Source organism: Heterodontus francisci, chromosome 12, assembly GCF_036365525.1.
Source record: "Heterodontus francisci isolate sHetFra1 chromosome 12, sHetFra1.hap1, whole genome shotgun sequence".
Classification (NCBI taxonomy): Eukaryota; Metazoa; Chordata; class Chondrichthyes; order Heterodontiformes; family Heterodontidae; genus Heterodontus; species Heterodontus francisci.
This window is the reverse complement of record NC_090382.1, coordinates 79,374,120-79,393,453: the sequence shown is the minus strand read 5'-3', so window position 1 is coordinate 79,393,453 and position 19,334 is coordinate 79,374,120. Positions and strand designations below refer to the sequence as shown.

General features: G+C 43.8%; 1 protein-coding gene across 9 annotated transcripts in view; it reads left to right on the top strand.

Annotated features, from left to right (window-relative positions):
• jade2 (jade family PHD finger 2) overlaps nt 1-19,334 on the top strand; it is a 199,304-nt gene that overhangs the window by 136,099 nt on the left and 43,871 nt on the right. For all 9 annotated transcript variants that reach the window (XM_068043712.1, XM_068043711.1, XM_068043710.1 and 6 more), the window contains 2 exons: nt 2,186-2,302; nt 4,997-5,515. In XM_068043712.1, coding sequence (XP_067899813.1) covers nt 2,186-2,302; nt 4,997-5,515 — 636 coding nt within the window. The remainder of the gene's footprint in view (nt 1-2,185; nt 2,303-4,996; nt 5,516-19,334) is intronic.

Sequence of the window (19,334 nt, the reverse complement as noted above, 5' to 3'; positions counted from 1 at the left end):
CTGTTGACCAAGCAGAATAAATTCATGGATCAAATACATATAAGGTAGATTTGTCTTTGTTGTGAAAGATGTGATCCTGCTACAGTTGTTTAGATTCAAATATTCAGAGGTTTGCTAGCCAACGTAGATGGACATGTTCTGTGTCACCTATGGAATTTTTTTTTTTTGCAACCCTGTTATTTGGATGATAACTACTCTCATGAGAATTAAATTATGTAATGGCTTAGACACAGCTGTCTCACCTCTGGAATCTGAAAAGTCTTTTCTCTCAGCTGGTTGCAAAGATAATATTTGAAATGAATGTGGACAGTCTCAACACTCTCGCTTCATGAGAATGGGACTACACAACTGCCCTTAATTTGGTACCAAACTAGCAATCTCATTCGGAGACCATAAGAATGGCTAGTGTAGGGAAAGGAATCGTCACATTGGTGCAGTATGGCATATTCCTCTGAGGTTCTGGGTTAAGGCTCATTGTTGGGGGAGAGTGGAGAAAGAGAATTTATCTCATCAGTACCTTATTTGGGAGCGCTTGATGTTGGCATTGGGCACTTGAAATTAGTGAGATTTCCTTTTATTTGCACTAGCATCCCTTCCCTAAACAGAAATATTCACTGAAAAGGAAAAGAACAAAGTTACTATGCAGCTAAGCATAGGCATTACCATCCACATCAGAGAGATAGGAGAATCTGATCTTGCATTGAAATGCTAGGGGCTCTTGCTCATTTTACTTAAAATAGGCAAAGCCAGGAAGAGGCTGAACTTCCTCACGTTTTGTCATTGCACAGTTTCTCCGATTGAGGATCAGGACAATCATATGTTGACACACATGCATTAGACATGCCTGCATTGCCATAAGGCATTACACCACATTTGTTTGATCTCTCTGTTGAAATTATGTTCCGCCGATTCTAATTACAGCAATCGTAGAAAGACATTGGGGTTTTATAATTAGATTATGAGGAGGGCTGTTGGCTCCTGTATATTGGCTAAAAAGATGACACGAGTGAGCTGGGTGAACTTGTGCCACTTCCTGGTTACTGTACAGCTGTTGCCATTAAGAGTATCTTGATTCCACCTTAAGGCACTTCAGCTGCAAGTTTTGAATGATGGAAGGATATTTAGTTCCACAAAATTGAAGCTGGAGTTAAGGAATGATGTTGGGGCAGTAGAGGGTGCTATACCCTGCTTCTGACCTGTGTGTGGTGCCTGTTCTGGGGCTGCTTCCTTGGGAAATACTATTCTGTATTAACCTGTATTCTACCTGACCTGGTGGTGCTTCGTGCTGGCATTAGCAGGAAATTTATTCCAGTTCCCAGCACTGATTTTCATGCCTCACTTTGATGAGTGCCGTGCTCCCTAACAATGTTTGCTTCATCAAAGTAATTAGTTGCCACAGTTTTAGATAATGAAAGTCCATGAAGAGGAGGTAGATAGATCTTTGAAATATCGGGAGTTGAGGGCTATGAGGAGCTAGCACGAAAGAGGAGTTGAGGTCTGGGGCAGATCAGCCATGATCTTATTGAATGGCGGGGAAAGCTTGAGGGGTCGAATGGCCTACTCCTGCTCCTATTTCTATCAGAATTGATAGAAAGGTGCAACAAGTCTGTTAGAATTAAAATGCTGATTGACCTGCCGCTACATTTCCAGCTTTACTGTTTTTATTTCAGATTTCCAGCATGTGCTTTATTTTATCTCTTGAACATTACACTGTCTGTTAAAATGTGCTGCTATTTGTTTGCAGGGTGATACCTTTGGGAGCCAGGACTGATCTTGAATTTTTATTTAAATTCCTCTTCCTTTCCCCTTATTACGAAAAGTCAGACAGCAATTAATGCATGCCAAGCTCTGCTCCTTTCCCATTTTATGAGTCGCATTACCAAATCTTGAGAGCAGATCACAGTCGCCCTTCAGGTGGCCGTGTAAATTATGTAATATCTGTTCAATATTGAAACATCATTGTATAGGGCCACAAACTGGGACCAGTCCCAGATCAAATGAGTGTTGCAGGGACCAGTCAAATGTGGCATGGGCCTAGGAAAAAATTCTGCTGATTGCCCTTATGATGGCAGGATGTGTGGCCTGGTAGAACCGAGGAATATAAATGGAAAACAGGCAAGAATGGTTGCCCAAAAAGATTCCATTGTCTTTTTAATTAAGGTTTTCTGTATTTCAATATTTTTAGGTAAGTATAGGTTGCCCTGAGAAGATGGAACCCATTACGAAAGTGTCACACATTCCCGCGAGCAGATGGGCGCTGGCTTGTAGCCTTTGCAGTGAACGGACTGGGACGTGTATTCAGGTCAGTATGTACAAATTTGACTGTTTCCGGTATTGTTCTGTGACTACAATCGAAGGTTTTGTTCTGGTAAGAGACATAGAGGTGATTAAAACCCCAGATTATGCCTTGTGCGTTAATTAACTCCCAGTTTCCTACTCCAGCCTGGACCTTCATTTTGATAGCAGACAGGAAAATTTAGGTCTTTGTGAAAACTTAATTAAATGTAACTGTCTTAGGCTGCCCTGTTGGTGACTCCTTATTAAGGCATTGAATAGCTGACTCATACAAAGCATGAATGCTCTAAGTTTTATCCTGCACCCTCCGCCTCGCCCCCCCCACCACTGTTTGTGCTGAATTAGCTGATCATAGCCAGGGCAATGATAGGAGCTTTAGATTTTGCCACAGGTAAGGAAGACGAAAATTGGTCTAGGTTCACACTGCTGATCTCTGCCTAACAACTCTCCCTAGAAAGTGCATCTGCATACTTTAGGTGAAGACTGAATCAGGCTTGCATGTGATGCCACCTGTGGGCGAACAGTCTACTGATGGTCATTGTCTAGGTCCATACATGAAGTATGGATACTTTGACGAGGTACCCAAAGTCGATCACTGCCTGTTGAATTGTACCCCATAACACTGCCTGGTGAAAGGAGAAGGGAGAAAATTATCAGGAAAAAATGGAGAGAAAAAGGCATTAATAGCTTAAAGTATGGGCTAATTTAGAACTTGCATACAGTGTAACTGCAGATGTGTTTGAATATTCTCAGGTTAAGGATATTTCCTGTTTTAGTTAATTGTAATAGTTTTGGGTGCATTCACTTTTTTATTTTCACATAGAGTTTACAGGACAGAAACTGGCCATTCAGCCCAGTAGATCTATTCTGGTGTTTATGCTCCTCATGAGCCTCCTCCCACCTTACATCATCTCGCCCTATCAACATATCCTATTCCTTTCTCCCTCGTATATTTATCAAGCTTCCTTCCCCTTAAATGGATCCATACTAATCATCTCAACCACTCCATGTGGTAGTGAATTCCACATTCTCACCACTTTTCTCATCAATCTCACGGGCAAATCTTGGCTTTCTTACCACAGTGGCTTATTCCTCGTGTTTAAACTGAGATGGTGAGGCCCCAAAATTCTGATGTCACCTTTTCATCCGCAGAAGTGTAGTGGAGCAGGACTTAAGTATGTCGCAATAGAAAAACACAAATCCCTGTGCTGAGATCATTGGCATGATTAGAGTGGCTAATCCTGTAAGGTGCTTCAGAGGAACCAGCCTCGATCCACTGGCTGAAGTCGGAGCAGCCTTATTGTCCTTTACCTGTAGGAAAGCAGCTTTCTTTTCCCCAGATTGAACATTAAAAGGCCTGTTTTCTTCTGCTGCTAGGAAGCTCAGGACCACATTATAAAAGTGATTGATTCACTTAACCTTGCTGCCATTATGGGGGATTTTTCCAAGGATATAATTGACAGAATTCCTGGCATATCCCTGGAATCCCCCAGAAGCATTGTGCCATGAGGGCTTTTTTGAGTCAATTTAAGAGAAATAGTTTCTGAACTGACTCATTCACTCAAAAATCAGAAATTGGAGCAGATCCATTGGATTAGAAAGCATTAAATTCCCACTCTAAAATGGAACACTTTTATGCCAATTTTTTGAAGCTGCTTTTGCCATTTCATCAAATTAGCGAACCGTCATGCTCAAACTCTTTGCTGTTGATATAGTCAAATGTGGGTGAACAACGTCACGACCTTAGGACTGGACTTTATGGGTCTCCCGAGACAGAGGAGGGAGGGCGGTGCCCATAGAATCGCGGCGGGGTGGGGGAGGGGTGGGGGTGCGGGGTGGAGGGCCAGTTGCCAAGTATTATTGCCGCGGGCACGATAGGCCAACGACGGCCTTCCGCCCGGAGGCCAATTGAGGCCCTTAAGTGGCCTGTCAACGGTGTGGGTGGAAAGCGGTGGGGGACCGGTCCCTCCTCCGTGGGCAATGTGTGGCAATCGCCACCCACCAAACCTCGAATTCTCTGGACCCCCCTCCACCTGGGCCTCGCCCACTCCCCAACCCCCCTCGCCAGGGCCTCTTGTACAGGCCGCAGGGACCCCATCTCACTTACCTGAGGTCTGAGTCTCCAGCGCTGGGCCTGGGTCCAGTGCCTCTGTAATACCGGCAGTGGCCACCACTTCCAGTGGTACTGCTGATACTACTGAGCAGCCAGCCCTCTGTATGACCGGCAGCTCTCAGAGGTGGGATCCCCGTCTTTAAAGGGACGGAGATCCCGGTGCCAGAAACCACCTCCGGAACAACAGAGAATTGCGCCGTGTGGGTGACCCGAAAAGGCCGAGGTGGGGTACCCCCCTGCCTTTTTGGCCTGGTGCTAGGAGCCCCGCTGCCTTCACAAGATCCCACCCTTAGAGTGCAATCGTTCTGTGTGTAAATCCCTCAAAGACTGAGTGTTTTTTTTCTTATAGGCTGTGGCTTAGTATTTTAAGTTCTATTTTACACAACTTGCCCCATGGCGAAGCTGTTCTGCCAGTGTGAGGGCACCATTAGGAAAATGGATTTACCTGGTGGATGGGAGGTAAAACCACTGCGGAATTGAAAACTATAAACTGAGTAAAGTCCTGCAGGTAGTGTTGTTCAATTTGAGATCTGCTTAATAGGAGTAGCATTACATTGATGAGGATTTATCCTTTGCTCCCCTCTCTAGTGCTCAATGGCTTCCTGTATAACAGCATTCCATGTGACGTGTGCATTTGACCGCAACTTGGAAATGAGGACTATTCTTGCAGAGAATGATGAAGTCAGGTTCAAGTCCTACTGCCTGGACCACAGCAGCACTACCACCAATTCCTGCACTAAACGGGATGAGGCCATGAGCAAACTGAACGAGGCACGGCAGCTCTCCGCAACCACTGATGGGATGGTGGAGATGAATCAGAGTGAGTGTGACCTGGAAAAGGCGAGCCTAAGGAAGCAGAAGCTGCAACAACTTGAGGAGGAGTTCTATGAACTGGTAAAGCCCTCAGATGTGGCCCAGCAGCTGCAGATGTCTGATGTCCTGGTGGATTTTTTCTACCAGTACTGGAGGCTCAAGAGAAAGTCAAATTTCAACAAGCCACTGCTGGCTGCAAAAACAGATGAAGTGGACAATCTTGCCCAGCAGGAACAGGACATCTTATACCGACGACTGCGACTCTTCACACACCTTCGTCAAGATTTAGAGAGGGTGGGTATGAGCTTTAAAGTTAATTACACTTCATACAGACTATGAAACCAGTCGTTACTTGTTTCTTTATGAAACCTGGTATTAACAACCATCATAGTCTTTAACACACTGTGTGGCTGTTTTTGTGCATTAAGGACCTGCAGAGGCCCAACAGTTGATACTGATTACAATTGCCAACATAAAACAAATTGAGCCCACCCCAAAAAACTGAATAGAAAATAATAACTAATATCAGTGATTGATTCCAACACTGTGGCTTTAGATACATGGTAGCAACACACGCAATCACATTTGGTAATCTAGTTGGAATGGAAGAGTGGCTCCGGACAACTTTCACCTTTGTTGTCTGCCTTGCTGAGATTGAAAGCCGGTGTATATGGAATTGGTGAATTGATCCCTTATTATGCCACTTCATGTTAATATGTTAAAACAATCTCCTGTGGCTCTAGCTCCCCAAAATAAATTTTGTAGTTTCTGCTTCCAGTGACCCTCTGAAAGCAATAGCCCCTAGGCTGAGAGTGAGCTCAACTACTTGGTGTTAAAAATGCATCGTGTTCCGAATGACATCATAGGACCCTGAATTGCAAGTGTTTATGTGACACCCGACTGCTTGTTGTGGGCACCTTTTTTAAAAAAAAAAAGTGTGGTTAAAATAGCAGCAGGTAAGCAGCAATTGAGCGAGACTAGAGCTATAAGAACTTGTAGCCTATTGAAACTACGGGTCAGCCCCATTCATATTTTTCTGTTCATCCCCTTCTCACTGCTACTGTACGTCTGTCTCTTTCTGTCGCTTTCTCTCCTTGTATCTTGCTTAACCTTATCCCTCCTGGATTTAGTCTTTTTCCCCATCTCCGTCTCTATTTTTCAGCCAGGCGATTTCCTCAGAATTCCTCCTTTGCTGCTGTAAATTTGCTAGAACTGCGTCAGAAACCCTGTTGACACAAATAAGAGGGATTCATAACGTACTTCTGGCAAAGCTACAGCAGTTGAGCAGGATAAGTTCAGAGGACATTATTTGTCTGTGGTTGGCTACACGAGATTGCTAAAGAGTGTCTAACTGACTGATGAGTATATTGTGTGAAAATTGTTTTCTATTGAAATGTTAGTGAACTAAGTATGTCCTGAAGTGGGAAATAATAATTCAGCGATTCACTGATACACATTGACACTTTCACAGTATATTCTTTGACAGCAAGTTGAGTTTGCAGGCTGCCTATGGAATTTGTCACTGTTCCACCTACTGCTCTCAGCTTGTTGGGCAATGTTTCCCACTTTCCCAGTTTTTATCCCTATCCCTTTCCCTGTCCCTTGCACTTGTTTCCTTGCTTGGTTTCTATGGGAGAATTAGATGTGCACAATGGGAGGTGGAGCTAATTCTTGCTCAGTGGCACAAGTAATACTGCTTTGCACATCATTTGTAAATTCCTGACTTTGAAGTATTTCTGACGTCAATATTCAAAACCACACACACAGTAGAATGTTACTGAGCCACACAGAGCAAAAAAGGTCTGGATTCAATCGCTGCTCCATGTAGAATTAGTTGATTTCAGCTTGGCTATGAGTGGGAGCATTACAATCATTTGTCCCTGACAAAGGACTACAAAAAATCAGAAGGGTCTCCTGCTTTAACATATACACATGTGGACATTGAGTGAAGAACAGGATGTAGCTTGATGCAATGCCCCCATAGTGAAAGAGCCTGCCAACGCTCAGTGTCCAGACTCGTACATGGAGGATGTTAATTTGACAAAGTATCAGAGGGCTGCCAGCACCTGCAAATGTGGACTCTAGTCTTGATCACTAACATCAGAACAGGAAGGTTAAAGAGAGAAATCAAAGAGTTAATAAATGAGAGGGAATGTGGAGCAAATAGAAATGTCTGAGTTATATTGGAGTTTAAATATCTGTTCTATTAATATCCCTTGTCTTTTTGTCGATTTCCTTGCCCCCTCAGTCTATCCTTTCTCCTACAATCTGTCACCTAACTTTTTTACTTCCTCAATTATCTCCTCTTCTCCCCTGATGTCTTGCACTATGGGCTCTGTTTCTCAATTAACAAGAAATCATATATGATCATCAAATTGTAATTTATTTTCATCCACTCTTTGAAGATACCACAGGCCATGTAGTCTCACCACCCAGCCATTAGATGGTTGTGTGAGATCACAATTGGGAGTGACTCTACTCCACAGCCTTCCTCTTGTTTTACTTTTCCCCTGCTTGTTAGCGTTGGGTTAAGGTGGGGGGAGGGAGCAATTTTACTTGGCCTCATGCTCTTCCCACGTTCCAAATTGCAAAGTCACACTGCGGGAAATCTGTATGAACTCATGCCCTGCCCATTGCCCACCGCAGAATTTGTTTTCTATGAGAACATAACATAAAACCATGCAGACCTCTTAATGGTTTGTCAATATCCCGTGTTGTCCTCTGTGGAATGAAATGAGATCTAACAGGTGAACACCTTTTAAACAGTATTGCATGTGGTGCTACAGACCAGACACGTGATGTAGTGCCTTGTGAAGTTTAATTGCACACCCTGTAATGAAAAGCAAATTTTGTTGCTTTTGATGTCGCTTACAAAATTGTTATTTGGAAACTCAGAAAAGGCACATCAGATGATGCATTAGGAGAGCTGGCACTGAGTGCATTTGTGTTTCTGAAGTGGACTGGGAGAGCAGTGTAAACAGTCAATGGCTTGGATACCAAACAGCAGAGTAGTGTGATGCTAAGGAGCATCAGGCAATCATTAGCTTTGCTGCACATTGTACAAAAGGTCATCCATGATTTACTGTCGTTGGAAGCACAAGAGATATTTTAGTGCCCGTAATAAGTGACCCTTTGAATTAGAGACCAGAATAAGTTCCATTGATAGATGTGCTTTTGAAGAAATTATGGCTTGAAAGTAATATTAGCCGATGTAGACATTCAACAAAAAACAAACTGTAAATTTCTCAAAACTCTCCTTACTGTAGAGAGAGTAGGATGTGGAAAAGGAACGTCGTCTCATTTTGAAATCCATTTTGTTTGGTAAGTTGAGCATGTGCTAAGGCTGCCTTTAGCTGCTCAGTTATCTTTAATAAGTCCTGAAAATTGTTATTTAATAAGAAGCTGGTGCCCAGAGCCACTGTGTGAAAGGACACTGTTTTGTTCCCACACTTGGGTAAATTCCCAATCTGTGTTAATATGTGCCAAATTGAAGTCCGGTTTCTTGGAAGAGGTGGAGGAGGGGAGAATTAAAAATCCCACAATGGGTACTGAAGCCCCAGTGGTCAGTCAAAGTTCGATGGCTATCAGGCTCTGAAGCTTGAAAGTCATAGATTAAACCCCAAATGCAAAGGTTGCAGCAGTACTTGACTGGTTGGCATTCAACTGCAGGACCGAGAAGCGAAAGGCAATTTGCAGTACTGCATTTTATCTTCATGTCCAGGCCTGCATTTGAAGTCAAACCAGGCGAATGGAGAGAAAGCCTCCCTTCTCTACTGATTGTGCTAGTTCTATCTGAAATGAGTTGAGCAGTCTCAACCCAATTCTCAATGGGCGTGTCCCACCTTCAAAATCAGGGCTAATTTGGCAACACGCTGAGAGATGTGATGAGGATTTCTCATGTGGGAAACCAAACTGGCTAGCTGGTGTTCTTCTGTAGCTGGATTTAAGGCACATAACTATAACAACAACTTAAATTTATATAGCGCCTTTAACATAATAAAATGCCCCAGGGTGCTTCACAGGAAAGTTAGAAGGAAATATTAGACACTGACCCACCTAAGGCAATATTAGGACAGAGGGTCAAAAGCTTAGTCAAAGAGGTGGGTCTCAAAGGAAGAATGAGAGGTAGAGAATCGGAGAGGTTTAGGGAGGGAATTCCAGAGCTTTGGGCCTAGGCAGCTGAAGGCAAGATCACTAATGGTGGAGCATTTAAAATCAGGGATGCTCAAGAGGCTAGAATTAGATGAACATAAATATCTCGGAGGATTGTGGGGCTGGAGTTGATTACAGAGATAGGGAGGGGCAAAGCTATGGAAGGATTTGAAAATGAGATCATCAAGACTTTGCTTGACTGGAAGCCAATGTAGGTCAGCGGGCACAGGGGTGATAGGCGAACAGGACCTGGTGCGAATTAGGATATGAGCAGCAGAGATTTGGATGACCTCAAGGTTATGGAGGAAAGAATGCGGGAAGCCAGGCATGGGTGAGTTGGAATAGTCAAGTCTAGAGGTAACAAAGGCATGGATGAGTGTTTCAGCAGCAAAGGCAAGGGCAAAATCAGGCTATGCAGGGAGGTGGGAATAGGTGGTGTTAGTGATGACGTGGGTATTGCATGATTGCCTTTTAAGCGTGATGTCCTTTTAAGATCTTAGTATGCTAATGAGCTAAGTACCAGGATGTAGTCACGTGACTCAAAGCCTGAGTCACTCTAACTGTAACACCTAGAGGCAAGTTCTGTAAATAATTCGCTCTGTACTGTCTAATGGGACTGTTTGCATGGGAACACCACCACCTGCAAGTTCCCCTGCAAGTCACACACCATCCTGATTTGGAACTATATCGCCGTTCCTTCACTGTCGCTGGGTCAAAATCCTGGAACTCCCTTCCTAACAGCACTGTGGATGTACCTACCTCACATGGACTGCAGCGGTTCAAGAAGGCAGCTCACCACCTTCTCAAGGTAATTAGGGATGGGCAGCAAATGCTAGCCTAGTCAATGATACCCACATCCCATGAATGAATTTAAAAAAAAGTTCAGCTGTAATAAAACTGTTTGAGATCTTCAACCAACTGGGCTCCACGCATCTCATTTTATGTTGCATCAGACAACATAAAAGAACACATTATTTGGTGGCAGCTGTGGTGGGAATACAAAGTCTAAGCTTGAAGACCACAGATAAAACAGCTCTGTAAACAACTTTCCTACAGCCACTGGAGAGAAAGTTCAAAAAATACTGGCTCAAACAGTAAAGAAAGGAACTTACCTCAAGCTGCAGAAGACAGAGCTCAGAACGACAGGCTGAATCAGGTGAGTCATTGTTCCGACGATCGAGGGATACTGCTTTAAAAGAAAAGCTTTGAAGTCATTCAAAAGATTGTCTTTTTCTAAAAGCTCCATGTAATAAAAAATACAGGAAGACCCTATTCCTTTCCGAAGCTGATTGAAGTCAGCGCCATTACAGGAGGCGTCTGTTAGAAAAAACGTGTGTAAACCCCAATCTTTGCAGAACTTCATCCACGCAGCCAAAGTTTTTTTAAAAACAATTAAACTACTCGAGCGTGAAGAACATAAACTCTAGCAGCTAGTGAACAACTGTGTAAACAGAACAGGCTTAGTGCTGGAAGCAAGATAAACACACAGCGCTAGCAAACACCTGCTGCTGTCAAACAAAGCAGCTAGTCTAAACAGCAGAGCATTTCTTAAAGGGGAAACAGTGCAGAGTCACAGAACCAAGTCTTAAAGAAGGTTTTAAGCAAAAGAACAGCAGGAAGATGAATACCAAATTTCCCAGCATGAACAGGAAGCCCTTGGATATCTTATCTGAGTTCCAGCTGTTAAAACAAAGAATGCAGTTATGCTTCACAGAGCAAACAATGGTAGAACCAGAGGAACAGGCTGTGAAGATACTGCTATCAATTGGTTTACACAGAATCAAAACCTCAAGATTATCTGAAAAGGACCATAAATATCCTGCAAAGATACGGAACGTGCTGGAAGATCAACTCCGATTAAGAGTGAATTTCAGAAATCACCACTTAGAATTGATGTCCGACAGGCAACAGCCACAGGAATCAATAGACCACTTCATCAGTAGATGCTAAAATAAGGGTAACGAATGCAACTTCTCAGGAATTGAGCTGTTGGGCTGAATAATGGAGCTGGTGATCGTATCAACACCCATTGAAGCGTTTCAGACAGACCTCTTTGGGGGTGGGGTGGTGGGGGGGAAGAAAGATCACAGCATTGTGCACTTCTGGAAGATGGCTGGAAATACGAAGGCATTGCAGCTGGACAACAGCACCTGCAAGCACTAGGTGCAGCCAACAATATTGGCACAATAACCAGGTCGCAAAGAGCAAAAAGGCTGTGTGTTAAGTGTGGTTGGTCCCACTCATGACAAAATTGTCCTGCATTTCGAGACCTGTGCAAGGCGTGCGGTGCAAAACGACACTGGGCCCACCTATGCACGAAATCTAGCTCCAAAGACACAGCCAGTAGTCACTGTAGAGCACAAGCAAACAGACGACAGGTGCAGCAACAGGGCAACAGCAGCAAGGAAAGCACCAAGAGACCTGCATAAATGCAAGCAAATATATGAAGTCATCAGTGAAACAGACCTGAGACCTGAGAATCGTGGCTCGAGTATTACAACTCAATCTCTGATCTGCATTCTCTTCTGAAGAAGTTCTGCACTGGGAACACAACCTTGCTGAATTTTTCCTTATCTGTCGTGAAAATGTAAATATGATTTTGTTACGCAAAGAGCAGATACAAATCTTCCCAAATGTCTTATCCAATACTCTTATAAAAGTCACTAAACTAGTAATCCAGAGGCTTAGGCTAGTGCCCTGGGGACACAGGTTCAAATCCCACCACAGCAGCTGGTGGAATTTAAATTCAATTAATTAATAAAAAAATCTGGAACTGAAAGCTAGTCTCAGTAATGGTGCCATGAAACGATCATTGATTGTCATAAAAACCCATCCTTTGGCATCCTTTGTGACTGTGACAAAGGTAAACTATCCTTACTCGTCCCTCTCGACCTGTCTGCAGCCTCTGAAAAGGTTGACCACACCATCCCCCTCCAACACCTCTCCACTGTCACCCAGCTGAGTGGAACTGCTCTCACCTGCTTCCATTCTTATCTATCTGGTCAGAGCCAGAGAATCACTTTCAATGGTTTCTCTTCCCACTTACGCACCATTACCTCTGGTGTCCCTCAAGGATCTATCCTTGGTCCCCTCCTATTTCTCATCTACATGCTGCCCCTCAGTGACATTATCTGAAAACACATAGTTAGCTTTCACATGTACGCTGACTACACCCAGCTCTACCTCACCATCACGACTCTCGACTCCTCTACTGTTGCTAAATTATCAGACTGTATTGGATAAGCAGAAAGTACTTCCAATTAAATATTGGGAAAACTAAAGCAATTTTCTTTGCTCCCTGCTCCAAAATCTGTTCCCTAGCTACCGACTCCATCCCTCTCCCTGGCTACTTGTCAGCATCCTTCCATCTACATGAGCTGATGGATATGCAGCAAATCCATTAGCTTTGGGATAGTTTCACCTGGTGCACTTTTGCTGATGGCTGAAGAGACCAATCTGTGAGAGGCAGGTTCTGCCACAAATGTGACACATGAGGATTAATGTAGGATTAGTATAAATGGGTGGTTGATGGTTGGCACGGACTTGGTGGGCCAAAGGGTCTGTTTCGGTGCTATATCTCTCTATGACAAAACTGAGTCAGAAGACAATCAGGCATTCCACATAGTGAACCTGACACATCATGTTGATGAAGTCAAACAACTGGAAGCTTTCACCGCTATTAACATCATGTGCCCAAAGAAATCTGGCAAGCATACACTCAGGATCAAGATTGACACCAATGCTAGTGCAAATATCCTATCAGTCTGAATCCTGAAAGACACATGTACCGGAGTCGTTGGAAATCAATGATACAACTGACAACTGCCAAATAATCTGTATACAACAGGTAACCCATCCCGTGTAGTGGCATACTAACACTGCAGTGCAGTTATGGCAAGTCGGCATGGATACCACAAACATTCTATCTAGTGGACACCAGCAGACCAGCAGTGGCAGGACTACTAGCGTGTAAGGACTTCAATGTCATAACTACCCACGAGAGCATTGTCAAGGGGAAATCTCCAAGAACCCTCTCACAGACTTTGACCAGCATCAAATGGTGCAGTCTGGAAACCCAGTAACAGCACAACCATGCCGTGCCTTTGCTTCTGCTCTATAGAGAACTGCCAGCACCACAACGAGCCGGAACAGACAGATATCTCCATGAGACCAAGTACTCTTCCCCCAACAAGTCCTTGACCTTAAGCCCAAGACCTTCAATTGCAGAAGATGAGGAGAGGCGAAGGACATGCAATGTCCTGAGGAGGCAGAGGAGGAATGAGTTGAAGCATTGTCTGTTGGTTTTTCTAGATGAGGTGCTTGAGCTTTCCAAGAATGACGAGGCCTCAAAGGTGGTCATCTTGAAAAAAGCAACAGAGTATGTTAGCAGGCTGAAGGCAGAGCAACAGAAACTGAATGCAGAGAGGGCGAAACTTCAGAAAGAACAGCAACAGATGAGAGGCAAACTCCCTGAGCAAGAGTTGTCAAACCACAGAGAAGATATATGGACTTTTGAGACGCTATAATTGTAAATTTTATAATCTATATCCTGTGTAACTAATTCTGATGTTATCTAATTTTATGTATTTTTACTTTTAGCATACGAGACTTATCTTTGGCAAAAAAGGGATGCAGTATGATTGCCTTAACGAGTGATGTCAGTTTAAGATCTTAGTATGCTAACGAGCTAAATATCATGTCATAGTCATGTGACTCGAACCTTGAGTCACCCTGTATGCAAGTTCTATAACACCTATATGCAAGTTCTGTAAATAGTTAGCTCTGTACTGTATAATAGTTTAGCTGTAATAAACCTGTTTGAGATCTTCAACTGGATTCCACGCATCTCATTTTATGTTGTATCAGACAACATAAAAGAACTCATTACAGGTATGTGGTCTGAAGCTTATCTCGGTGTCAAACATGACACCAAGATTGTGAATTTTAGTCTCAGATAGTAGCCAGGGAGACTCTTGATGCAGAACTCGACAGGCGTATAGTGAAAGCAGCTACCACCTTTGGCCAACTCACGAAACGTGCATGGAGAAACAACAAGCTGACCCTGAGGATCTAGATGCAAGTTTATGAGACCTGTGTTCCCAGCACCTTGTTCTACGCCTGTGAAGCATGGACGACTTACAGCTATCAAGAAAAGAAGCTCAACAATTTTCATCTTCGATGTGTGTGGCGCATTCTCAGCATCTCATGGAAGGACAAAATCAAGAATGTGGCAGCCCTGTCAAAGGCAGATCTCCTAAGTATGCTAGCACTCATCAAGGATGGGTGCCTTCACTGGCTTGGGCACATTTGCAGGATGGAAGACAGACGCATTCCCAAGTATATTCTGTATGGGGAGGTAGCTCCATTTCAAGGATGCGTGCAAGTGAGACATAAAGGCCCAAAAGACGGGAATGCCGCCTCGAAGAGCTGCCGACCAATCAAGGGGCTGGCAGTTCATTAGTATCAGCAGCACCACCAGGCGCAGTGGCCGTTGCCGTTACTGCATAGGCCTCGGGCCCTGGCCCAGTGCTGGAGCCCCGGAGGTAAGTGAGGCGGGGTCACCGGGAACAGTCTGGAAGGCCCAGGCAATGTGGTGGGGGGGGGGGGGGGGGGGGGGGGGGGAGGGAAGGGGGTTTAGCGAGGTGGGTTGTTTTCTGCCGGGAGCCCTCCATGGGTCATAGATTGCCAGCGGCGGTGCTGGGGGGAGAAGGCTCTTAAGTGCCTGTTAATAGGCCTCTTAAGGGCCTCAGTTGGCCTCTGGGCGGGAAGGCTATCGTTGGCCTTCTGTTGCGACGAAGCTAAGGGCCCCCCGCCCCACTGCCTCCCGTCGCAATTCTATGGGTCACCCTGCCTCCGAACCCGTCTCGGGGTGTTGGGGGAGGGGGGCATAGAATTCAGCCCATCCATTTTCACGCATGGGAGGCATTTGTCAAGAGCAGGGGGAAATGGCGACATTACCTGTGGGCTCTTGTGCACCACCATGATGATCGGTGGCTACAGCAGCTTGACAGCAGGCATCAACACTGAAAACAGCACCTCACAATGACACCTGATAACCACCTCATGTGTCACATTTGTGGCAGAACCTGCCTCTCACAGATTGGTCTCTTCAGCCATCAGCAAAAGTGCACCAGGTGAAACTATCCCAAAGCTAATGGATTTGCTGCATATCCATCAGCTCACGTAGATGGAAGGGTGCTGACAAGTAGCCAGGGAGAGGGATGGAGTCGGTAGCTAGGGAACAGATTTTAGAGCGGGGAGCAAAGAAAATTGCTTTAGTTTTCCCAATATTTAATTGGAAGAATTTTCTGCTTATCCAATACTGGATGTTGGATAAGCAGTCTGATAATTTAGCAACAGTAGAGGAGTCGAGAGTCGTGATGGTGAGGTAGAGCTGGGTGTCGTCAGCGTACATGTGAAAGCTAACTATGTGTTTTCAGATAATGTCACTGAGGGGCAGCATGTAGATGAGAAATAGGAGGGGACCAAGGATAGATCCTTGGGAGACACCAGAGGTAATGGTGCGTAAGTGGGAAGAGAAACCATTGAAAGTGATTCTCTGGCTCTGACCAGATAGATAAGAATGGAAGCAGGTGAGAGCAGTTCCACTCAGCTGGGTGACAGTGGAGAGGTGTTGGAGGAGGATGGTGTGGTCAACCTTTTCAGAGGCTGCAGACAGGTCGAGAGGGACGAGTAAGGATAGTTTACCTTTGTCACAGTCACAAAGGATGGGTTTTTATGACAATCAATGATAGTTTCATGGCACCATTACTGAGACTAGCTTTCAGTTCCAGATTTTTTTATTAATTAATTGAATCTAAATTCCACCAGCTGCTGTGGTGGGATTTGAACCTGTGTCCCCAGGGCATTAGCCTAAGCCTCTGGATTATTAGTTTAGTGACTTTGATAAGAGTATTGGATAAGATATTTGGGAAGATTTGTATCTGCTCTTTGTGTAACAAAATCGTATTTACATTTTCACGACAGATAAGGAAAAATTCAGCAAGGTTGTGTTCCCAGTGCAGAACTTCTTCAGAAGAGAATTCAGATCAGAGATAGAGTTGTAATACTCGAGCCACGATTCTTCAGCCCACTTCTGCTACTAGCAAGGCCCAGCCGGGAGTGCAGCCTCACTTAATTCCCTCTGTAAAAAGCACTGAGAAAATCTTGCTTCACTTTTGGAACAGTAGCAGTAATTTTACTCAGCCAGCAAACTGTACTAAACTTGGCCTGAGTATTTAATGCCTTTAGTCAGAAATTGGTCTAATTCCCAGCACTGACATCTTTTACCTTTTTGTTCATTCATGGGATATGGGCATCGCTGGCAAGGCCAGCATTTGTTGCCCATCCCTAATTGCCCTTGACAACTGAGTGACTTGCTAGGCCATTTCAGAGGGCAGTTAAGAGTGGGTCTGGAGTCACATGTAGGCATTCGCCTAAACCTGTGGATTACTACTTTAGTGACATTACCACTATGCAACCATCTTGATCAATACTGGATTCACAATAATATATAACTTTTTTGGAAGTTGTAAAGGTTCTTGTAAGATTGATGCTCGTTAGTTCAGCAGCTTTCAGTCAGTAGATCAGATTACAGATGCAGAGTTTACAGTAAATTGTTAATATTTTATATTATAATCGTACGGCTCTCATTTCCAAGTAGTTATTCGGCACTGTGAACCAAGGGACTCTGTGTCTTGAGTTGCCACCAGCTCACTATGTTTACTGACTGTGGATCTTGTTACATAAGAGGCTAAAAGCATATCACAAGGATAACAGTGAATTATAAACCCCCACAGACAATTTTTCCACCATCTTGTTTCCTCTTATCCCCTGCCCTCATCCATATATGGCCTGATTATTGTGCTTGTGTCAACTTGGACAATGTTCATTCTCAATCTGGGCTCGTGTGGTTTCTGCCTCACTGGGATCAGGTTACTGTGTGGACACAGTTAAAAGTAGGCCATCACAGATGCAGATGATTTCCTTAAGTAGAGGCTTTTAAATCTAACTGCAATAAGCTGTACATACATAAACATTAGAATCTTTTCCAGACCTTTGAATTTGTGATACTTAAGAAAATGCTATCTTGGATATCTGTTTAGCCTTTACATGAAATTAATATTGCAGGAATATTTGAGTAACAGCATAGTAATATTCACAGCACCAACCACCAGAGTTAATAGTCTCCTTTAATACTCACATCACCAACCATCAGAGTTACCATGCTCGTTAACATTCTACTGACCATCCTCTTGAACACTCACATCACTGATCATCAGAATTATGCTTTCCTTTTCAGATTGGTACTACAGATCAACAGAGTTTGCACTTCACAATAATGTCAGCTATTTATAAATCATTGCAGTTCTGAAATTACAGCGTTACTGAATTACTGTTAATTAATTATGATAGTGTAACAGGTTTTATTTTTATTACACATGCTGCTTATTTATAGCAATGTTGTTGCATTGTTATTAAACAGCTGTATGCTTTTAGAGCTAGTGTTAAATCTTTGTTAAACATTGAGTACAGTTTTATTGTAGATGCCAAATTGAGACTGATTATTGCCATTATAGTACTTTCTCTGTAAATTATTTCCTTTTCTTTTCCCCCCACCTCCAATACTTCACTTTTCAATCACACAACTTTGTCAGTCAAGGGGCAGGCATAGGGATCTGCTTCCAAATCTCTGGTTGGACCAGTTCAATAACACGAACCAGTGAGCAGTGGGATGTATTCTGGCACTTGCACTATCCTTAACTGGTTGAGAGTTGCTGACCTCTCCCTTGCTTCCATGAGGAAACCTCAAATAAAGACCAGGTGCTCTTCTGTGTGGTGTGGTGGGGTGGAGGGGCAGAGGGAAAATTGGTTTGAGTCTACTTCTGTATTGTGGCATGCAGAAGAATGCCAGGAAACAGGTAAGTTACCGACTAGCTTGGCTGCAATTGGTGACTGACCAATGGTGACCAGAATCAGTGGGGAGAAATAGAAACTAAATCAGAAGTTCTGCTACCTAGTAGGAATATTGGGGGGTAATTTTCACTTCAGGCATGGATGGGAAACTCTCAGTAGTGGATAGACCACTCGTTATGCACCCTGTCCCATTTTCCATTGTATTGACCTCAAAAGAAAGGAAAATGAAGTGGGACGTGTAGCAGCTCACGGGTCTGCAGCCAAAGTAAAATATACCTCCATTGTCTACTTCTATATTTTCCTCTGGTGTTAAATGGATCCAACATTTTGTTTCTGAGTGTCAACAATAAACCGTTCTTTTATGCAAAAGATGTCAACTTGAGCTGAATGTATTAGACCTGTTCACTGACTAACCCATGGCTGATGCCAGCTCAGTAGCTGATGAAGGATATTTCAATCAGGTATGAGAGTATTGTTATGGTTGGGTGGGTGATGGTGTGGCTGGTTTCTGCTCTTCACCTGCCGACTGATCACAGCAAGTGTTTTCGTTACTAGTGTTTTAACCCCTTGTATTTTATTTGCCAAATAAACAGACAGTGGCAGCTTTTCTTGCAGGTTTAAAACAGAAGATTAAATATTTATTAAACAATACTCATTCCCTGAAAATGTTCGCAACATCACTCATGCACGTATTCACTCTCGCACGCACTCTCAAGAGAAGATAGAAAAGTACAGGGTAAGAAGAGTTCAGGTTGTAAAAGTCTGGTGTTTCAGGAATAACCAGTGGGATCCCCTCGGGAGGTGAAGTTTAAAGTTGCAGGCCTGTGTGCTGATTGTCTGGCTGTTGCAGTCTCCTTGAGTTGAAGACACTGCTGATGTTTTAGGTCAATTCTCACCGGGAGGAGTCATTTTTTTTTTTTTACAAAGGCACTCTCTTGTCTCTGCTGTAGCTAGCTTCTAACTTGTCTCAGCATGGTTCCACTGTACTGAATGGAACCAATCTCTCTCTCTGTCTCAGCCTTGCTGGAATTCAAGATGGTTTTTT